Genomic DNA, 8,964 nt, shown 5'->3' with positions numbered 1-8,964 from the left:
GGTTCAATCTCTGCAGAGGCAGATGGCAAATGACCTTGTTGTTCAGTTGTTGGCAATGCTCTTGGCAAGTGTCAGTTTGTAGTTGACAGAGCCTTGGCTGTACAAGAGTCTTTCTACTGGTCTCCAGTTTGTTTACAAGGAGTATTGCTCTACATGTGGAGGTATTTTTATGTATTTAGAGGAAAGGTGTGCTCAGACTGCTTCTACTCCTCCATCTTGATCTACACTTGTTTGGTCCCTAATTTATATTAATGTCTCTAACCCTGATTTCTTCTGTGAGCTAACAGATATGTGTATTTGGCAATAATAGGCATCTTAAATGTAATGAGCCCCAAATGGAAATACTCTTTTTTTCACACCACTCACAAAAATTTAACTTCCCATCTTGTGGCAGATTAAATGAAAACTTAATACAATTTCTCTCAACTTAAGTAGAGATTCAGGCTACTTAATTTCCCTTGATCTGGACTGACTTTCATGGTATGCCATACATGTAGAATATAGAGGAAATAATAATCTGAAAATGTTGAAACTCAGTGATAAGAAGCTTTGAAGCCTTTGCTTGGGTTTCCTGGAAGATTTCCTCATGGAGCTTTGAGGTGCCATATAAGAAATTTGACTGTTGCCATGAAAATCACGTGAGAGAAACAGAAAGAGGGGACTAGGTAAACCAAATTCTCCCCCATTTGCACCAGGCATATGAATGAAAGCACATTATTTTCCCAACTAGGCCAGCTGTCATCTCAACTGACAAGCAATCTCAGTAAAGCTGGGAGGCACAGGAGACTCACCACCGGAATCTCACAGCCAAGTCGAATCATGACATCCAAATATATTGTTAAACAGGTGTTACTTTAAACACTAAGGCTTACACTAGTTTCTTATGTAGTGTTAAACAACATTAAGGCTTGAAAGAGGTTTTGTTGTCACAGAACCTGAGGTCATATGGCATTGGTTTTGAGACTGCATAGTGGGGTGAAGTAGAAGGACCATGGTGAGACTTTTAGCAATATCTGGAATGTTCTTATAAGGTGGGGAGGGCCTGTAGGATAGTAAGAAAAATATTTTTAAAAGTGGAAGAAAAGATATTTGCCAGGCAGTGGTGAAATGTTTGTCAATATTGTCACCTGGGATGAAATGGAAAATATAAAGGATACCTAATATACTCCTGGGTTTTGCTGGGAAGATTTCCAGGAAGAATGTTAAAATTTCTATCTAGTGTCTGATAGATAGCTGCCTAAGCTAATGTATGTGAAGAAATATGTGAACTATGGAAAGGATTTATTTGATTGATTCTCAAGAAAAAAATTCAGAAAAATAATAAGGATGCCATACCTTCCTAGGTTTGAAAATAAGGCTACTTTTCACCCAAATACCTTCCAGAGAAAAGTTTCTCAAGATAAGAAATGGCTTCAAATGAAAGGTCAAATCCAGATTGGAGTGGTAATTTTCTGTGTTAAAATCTCCGAAAGATTTATGACAACACTGCCCCTTTCAGCTATACAGAATTCATTCTAAGAATCTTGATAGCATGGGTCATAGACCCTCTCTTTCTAAAATATAAGACTTTTAAAATCTTAAGGGAACTTTCTCATAGCTGCCTCACAAAGCTCCAGAGGGAGACTTATCTTGAAGAGAATCAAGCAGTAGATTTGTTTGACTGAATGAATTATAATTTGATACACTGAAAGCCATATAAATTTTTTTAAAAACAATTTTCTTGAGATGTAACTCAATACCAACAATTAACCCATTTAAAGTAAACAGCAGTTTTCAGAATATTCACAGATATATGCAACCATCACCATGATCAGTTTTGGAGCAGTTTCATCACCTGATAAAGAAATCCTACATCCTTTAGAATTGACCCACATAACCCTTTTCTTGAATCTGAACTGGCTTCAGTGAATTTTTTTTTACACATAGATGACTGTAAATGATGCCCTGAGTCTCCTAGGGCTGGTTCATAGGAAACACAGCAGCTTTTTACTGTCTTGGGACATTTGCTAGAGTCCTAAGCCACCATGTGAAAAATTCAGCTACTCTGATGGTAAGACCATATGGAGAGACTCTTTAAGTAAGACTCATGGAGAAGGAGAGACTTTTTAGCCATTCCTCTAAGGTTCCAACAGAGAAGGCAATGGCACCCCACTCCAGTACTCTTGCTGGAAAATCCCATGGACAGAGGAGCCTGGTAGGCTGCAGTCCACGGGGTCGCTGAGGGTCGGACACAACTGAGCGACTTCACTTTCACTTTTCACTTTCATGCATTGGAGAAGGAAATGGCAACCCACTCCAGTGTTCTTGCCTGGAGAATCCCAGGGACGGGGGAGCCTGGTGGGCTGCCATCTATGGAGTCGCACAAAGTCGGACACAACTGAAGTGACTTAGCAGCAGCAGCAGCTAAGGTTCCAAGCATCTGAGTGAAGCCACTTTGGATTCTTGAGACATGCCCAGATACCACCTGAGTATCACTCAATGACTCTCATTAATGCACGCGGGGCAGGTGAAATGCTGAGCCAAACCCAATGAGAATTCCTGACTCACAATATAATGTAATATAATAAAATGGCTTTGAGTGACTTGTCAGGCAGCCATGGATAACCAGCATATTACATTACTTCAGCTAATAACTGACACACCATTCACATTCACCAAATAATCTGAGCCCCCAAATTACAGAGGTTTCTTTAGAAGACTATTAGAACATTAGAACTGTCAAAGAGCCATTTAATGGCTTCCCATTCCTTGTAGAGTGAAACTCAAGCACTTCTCCATGGCCAGTGAAGCAGCCTGTGATTGAACCCTTTCTGTGTAGCTCTCCTCCTTGTTTACCATGAGAGTCTCAGAATCTTTGCACAAGCTGTTTTCTGTCTAGCAGCTTTGGTCTTTATTATCTTTCAACATTCTACTCAACTATCACTTGCTCCAGTGGCCTTCCCTGTCATACTATCACTAGGAGTCACCACCCATACCAGCAGAGTTACCTTTTATAAGTCCTATCAACTCAACTGATTTGTATCATCCTGCCACTCATATGTTCTGCATTTATAATATTTATTCCCTAGTGTCTCCCCGACTAAAATCTAAGCTACATGAGAATTCTGTTCTATTACACCTTATATCTCTATCAATTTATTAAGACATCTGCAGTGTTTAGTTTCTAGAATATAATCAAGGCTCAACAAATATTTTTGAAATGAATGAATAACTATCCCATATTTACATGTAAAATAACCAAAAGGCCTTGACTAAATGTTCCTCTTGTATTTGGAGGTCACAGTGGGAGGGAATTGTCAATGTTTGAGGCTGCCTCCTCTTTTCCCAAGAATTACTCATAAATATGTCCAGAGATGGGCTTCCTAGGTGGCGCACGTGGTAAAGAATCTGCCTGCCAATGAGGGAGAGGTAAGAGGTGTGAGTTGGATCCCTAGGTTGGGAAGATCCCCTGGAGAAAGAAATGGCAACCCACTCCAGTATTCTTGACTGGGAAACCCCATGCAGAGGGAAGCCTGGGGCTATAGTCCATGGGGTCACAAAGTGTCAGACATGGCGGAAGTGACTTAGCACACACATGCGAAGAGATAAATATATAAATCTTAACAGATCTAAAAATTATTGTTTGTCACATAATTCCCAACTAGCAATGCTCATATGATACCTGAGGTAAAATACAGACACTCTGACCACTGAGATATGGGTACAAAATGTCCAGAGGGAAGCTAGTCATGTATGCAGGGCTTCAAAGTTCACATAATTAAAGCTCTGGTCATACTAGTCAGTATGTACTTGGGATTTTTACAGGACAATTACAACTGCAATTTATTAAAAATCCAGTATTCTACTAATAGAAGAGATTCAAAAGAGACTCAAAGCAAGTGATAATTCTGACTCCTAGCTCAATTAAACCTGATGCCTGGAAGAGTGAAGCCATATGTTGCTGAGACCAAAGATTAAATGGAAGCCTGTAAACCTGAATAGCCTCACCCTGGGGGACCTTTTCGTATGTTATGATAATGAGCTGAATAATTATTAATGACCAAATGGAATTCTAACAGTGTGCCAGTATCTTCATTCTTTATGGTCATTTGCTATGAGTGGTCCATAGCCACATACCAGGTAGTTGACTGTGACATAATAGAAATAAATCTTTGGTCTCTACCCCCAGTTCCTTACATAGGGCTCTAAAACTCTTGCAGTTTCTTGAATGAAAAGGGTGCTAGAAGCATCTTTTGTTCAAATATTTGTTCTTTAAACCCGGTTCCTGACACAGGGCTCCTGAATCCCTTGGAAACTCCTAGGTGATAGGAGTATTTTTGTTGGAATGAGAAGATTCTCGGTGGGATTTTGGTTTAGCTTCTGGATGAGAGGGTTCAGGATGGGGAACACATGTACACCCATGGCTGATTCATGTCAATGTATGGCAAAAACCACTACAATATTGCAAAGTAATTAGCCTCCAATTTAAATTAAAAAAAAAGGACTAGTTACCAAAAAGATCAAACCATGATTACAGACTTGAGACTTTACATTCACACGTGTTTCTGCAGTGAGGTTGGAGAGGCTGGAGACTTTTTACATAGCCTCCATAAAACTCCTAAGCTATGGGGTGGAAAGCTTACAAACTGACAACAGATTCATGTGCTAGAAGGGTTATACACTCCAGATTATACACTTCAGCTTCCTGGTGATAGAAACTTCTGCCCTGGAGACCCTTCCAGACCTGGTGTGGTGTGTCTCTCCATCTGGCTGTTAATTTGTTCTTTATAATATCTTTTATGTTAAACTGGTAAACGTAAGCAGATGCTTCAGAGAATTTTGTTGAGTCATTCTAGCAAACTCTCAAACCTGGAAGAGGCCTGTGGGATTCCTTGACTTGTAGCCAAGTTGGATGGAAATGTGGATACCTTGGGGACCCATTACTTGCGACTGGTGTTAGAACGGAGGGCAGAGTTGTGGAACTGAGTCTTAAACCTGTGAAATCTGACTGTACCTCCAGGGAGTTAGTGTCAGAATTGAATGAAAGAATAGAATATCAATTTGACGTCTGGATATTTAGAACATACTGGTATTCCAGTTGGTTGATATGGGGGAAAAATACCACAAATTTGGTGTCAGATGTGTTGTGGTTAGAGAATGTTTTTCTTTATCCATTATTGGATCATTTCACATTTTAATTTATTCTTGTTTCATTTAATCATTGTGTTCCCACCTAAAATTTGCCAGAATATGACAGATAATCTACATTTTAACTTAGCAATGTATTATAAATAATATCCTGTTTTTTTTCTTACTATGTCTCCCAATCCTCACTTGTTTCACCCCATCACACTGAGTCAAGGACTTTTATAATCTAAGTCTTGCTTTCAGATGCTCTAAAAAGTTGTCTCCGTATTTACATTGAATTGGGAGTTCCTGAATTCCAGAAAAAAATGAGGGTAGATTATTATGTAAGAAATACATTACTACACTCTTTGGCAGCACTTCTTAATTAAGTTTTTTATAAATCTGGATTATGGAACTCTGAATGTTATCACATTAGTTGGAATGTTAATTCAGATATGCTTTTTAGTTTCTACAACTAAAGGAAACTACATTATGCCAAGTGGGAATATTTGTTTGTAGTATGTGCTTAAATATAGTTAGACTTTCAGTCAAATCATGTAATTGTCATGTCTAGACCTCATTTTTTATAGATGTAAACCAATCCAGTTTTCCCATTCTCATACTTGTTTTTGGAGTCCTCACAACCTAGACTTACTGAGAGCAGAGTTTTTTCAGAAGGCTGATGAAAAGAAACAACTTAGGATTTCTTACCTTGCTCAAATCCTCTAGATCAGTAACAGTGCTGAAGTCCTTGAACTGATAATGTTTTACAGAGTAGATCAAGTGCATGGAATGAGAGGACTTGATTCCAAGTGAATCAGAGACTCGGGTCCATATCTCTCAAACAAACTGTTGAATCCCTCTGAGACTTGGTACTCTTGTCTGTAAATTGGGGTAATTTTTAAATAAGCAGCATCATGATATTACTGTGAAAATTAAATAAAGAAGCATGGTAGTTTGAACTCAGACTTTCTACATTCAAAGACTGACTGAAAAACTTCCTAACTGTATCATTCTGGGCAATCTACTTAATGTCTCTGTATCAGATAATTTATTTATAAAATAGAAATAAGAATTACTAATGTAGGATTTTACAAGAAATAAGCCAGCTAATATACCAATGTACTTAGAATAGGGCCAGGCATATTATAAGTTGAAATTATTAAAGAAAAAGTTCTAGGCATCTGCAAGTGGTAACATGTAATAGTGAAAGTAATTACTGTCATTATTACCGATTTCAAGATGTCTCCCAACTGGTTTATAAGTGTATATAAGTGAGAATTAAAAATATTATGATTTAAATTTAATCAATCAGTTAAGCAGTATTTGGTGAGTGGGCTTCTCTGGTGGCTCAGATGGTAAAGAAACTGCCTGCAATTCAAGAGACTCTGATTCAATCCCTGGGTTGGGAAGATCCCCTGGAGGATGAAATGGCTACCCACTCCAGCATTCTTGCCTGGAGAATCCCATGAACAGAGGAGACTGGCAGGCTACAGTTGATGGGGTTGCACAGAGTCGAATACAACTGAGTGAATAACACACAGACACACACAAATGTAATGCTGATGAACGAGCATCTGAAATGTTGGGGATGGATCCTAAGAATATATTCTTAGAATTACCTTTCTCAGGGCCTCCTTTACGTCTCTGTTCCTCAGACTGTAGATAAGGGGGTTCAACATGGGGATCAACACTGTATAGAACACAGACAGCACTTTGTTCTGGTTAATTGAGTAGCTGGATTTGGGCATCACATAAACGAAGGTAATCATTCCATAGTAGAGAGTGACTGTGGTGAGGTGAGAGGTGCAGGTGGAGAAGGCCTTGTGTCTCCCTTCAGTGGAGCGCATCTTCAGGATGGTGTTGAGGATGCAGATGTAAGAGAGAGCTATGATGGACACTGTGACCACAATTATGGAGCCAGAAGAGATGGAAGGGATAATTTCAGTAGTGGACACATCTGAGCAGGAAAGTTTCAACAGAGGGGAGAAGTCACAGAAAAAGTCATTTATATGATTTGGTCCACAGAAAGACAGAGTCAATAAACAACTAGTAAATGTCCAAGCATTGACACATCCACCCACATAGGAAGCCCCTACCAAGAGGACACAGACTCTGGGGGACATGTGGGTGGAATAGAGCAGGGGCAAGCAGATGGCCACATAGCGGTCATAGGCCATGGCGGCCAGCAGGAAACACTCAGCTGTCCCAAATGTGATCACAGAACAAAGCTGGGCTTCACAGCCAGCAACTGGGAGGGCCAATCTACGTTTCAGGAATCCTATAATCATCATAGGTGTGATGGATGTGGAAAACAGGGTGTCTACAAAAGCCAAGTGACTGAGGAAGAGGTACATGGGAGTCTGAAGCTGGGAACAGCTTCTTATCAGAATAATTATGCTGATATTGCCTACTAAGGTGACAACATAGATACCTAGAAATACTACAAAGAAGATGACACAAAGTGTAGGATCCTCCGTTAACCCCAAAAGGATGAACTCTGTCACACTGGTGTGGTTTCCAGCCTCCATCTCCTCTGGGAATTGTTCCTGTTGAGGGTAATTTGAAAATTCATTAAAAAATGTTTTTATTCTATACATTCTTATTTTTTCTTGGTTATTCATTACACTTATTCACAATGATTTCTCCCTCTGCCTAGCTGTAAATATGGTGCTGAACAGGATTTTTTTTTTGCGGGGGGGGAGCTCTTTTTTTCACAAAAGAAGAATGATTCAATCTCACTTTCTGGGACCTCATTATATTCTTTTATTTGTCTGATGTTTATAATATCTTTCCAACCTTATTTCTAGAAATATCTGTCTCACAAGATCCAGTTATATAAGTTCAGTTATCTTGGAAGTCTCCAGCTAGAAATCCCACAAATACCTTAAACTCAGCCTTCTCCAGACCAAACTCACCCTTTCGTTAGACCACTCCTATGTCCTGCGTTTGTGGGATGATACTACAATCCACCCAATCTCTCATGTCTGAAACACGGAAGTGACCCTAGCCTTCTTCTTCTCACTGTACCACATCTAATAAAATCCTATTGATATTATCTACAATTTAGCTCTCCATTTTATTTATCCATTCCCATATTGGCACTGCTAGTATCCCTAATCATTTTAGGCCCTGTTCATTTGTTTCTTTTATTATATTTATCTGTTTGCCTCCCTGTCTTCATTCTTGTGCCTTTATAATTCACAGTACATCTGCCAAAGTGATCTCTTACTGAAGTAAAAGGTAATGCGAAAGTGATTCTTTCAAGTCTTTCATACTTTCTTTGGCCTCCAAGATGAAACCTACCCTCCTTAGCACAGCACAGTGTATGCTTTCTGATGTATCCCCTGCATATGACTCTTTGCTTGTCTCTCAGGATGTTTCCATCCAACACTTGCACTGATTCAACCTTCCTGAACACTTTAGAGTCCCCTTAGTGCACTCTACCCTTTCTGACCTTTAATCCTTGTACTCTCACTTGGATGGTCCCCAGCTTCCCACCATCATTATCCTTGGTGACTTCTACTCATCCTGCAAGTTCATTTCTCTACAAAATCTGCTCTGACATCTAAGGTTTACACCTCAGAAAAATTTCCTTTGGGTGGACATCATGCTTTGAAGATGTCTAGATTGCCATTCTTTGTACTGGGTTATGGGATTTTGTTTTGTTTGGGTTTTGCTTGTTTATATTTTATTCTTCTCAATTAATACATAGTCATCTCAAAATGGTGTGTATCCCTGCATCACAAATAACTAGTGTGTGGGAGTAAAATGTGCTGAAGAGAACATGTTAAGTGAATTTAGGCATGATTTGTATAATGAATATGCCAGATGGAATATATGGCCCAACTCCTTAGT

General features: G+C 39.3%; 1 protein-coding gene across 1 annotated transcript; it reads right to left on the bottom strand.

Annotated features, from left to right (window-relative positions):
* Positions 1 to 6,704: 6,704 nt before the first annotated feature.
* Positions 6,705 to 7,637, bottom strand: LOC113904863 (olfactory receptor 491-like). The gene has a single exon (XM_027561949.1). The coding sequence runs from the start codon at positions 7,635 to 7,637 to the stop codon at positions 6,705 to 6,707; it is 933 nt and encodes a 310-aa protein (XP_027417750.1).
* Between the last annotated feature and the right edge of the window lie 1,327 nt (positions 7,638 to 8,964).

The sequence above is a fragment of the Bos indicus x Bos taurus genome, chromosome 15, assembly GCF_003369695.1.
Source record: "Bos indicus x Bos taurus breed Angus x Brahman F1 hybrid chromosome 15, Bos_hybrid_MaternalHap_v2.0, whole genome shotgun sequence".
In the NCBI taxonomy this organism is placed as follows: Eukaryota; Metazoa; Chordata; class Mammalia; order Artiodactyla; family Bovidae; genus Bos; species Bos indicus x Bos taurus.
This window is presented reverse-complemented; position numbering and strand designations above follow the sequence as displayed.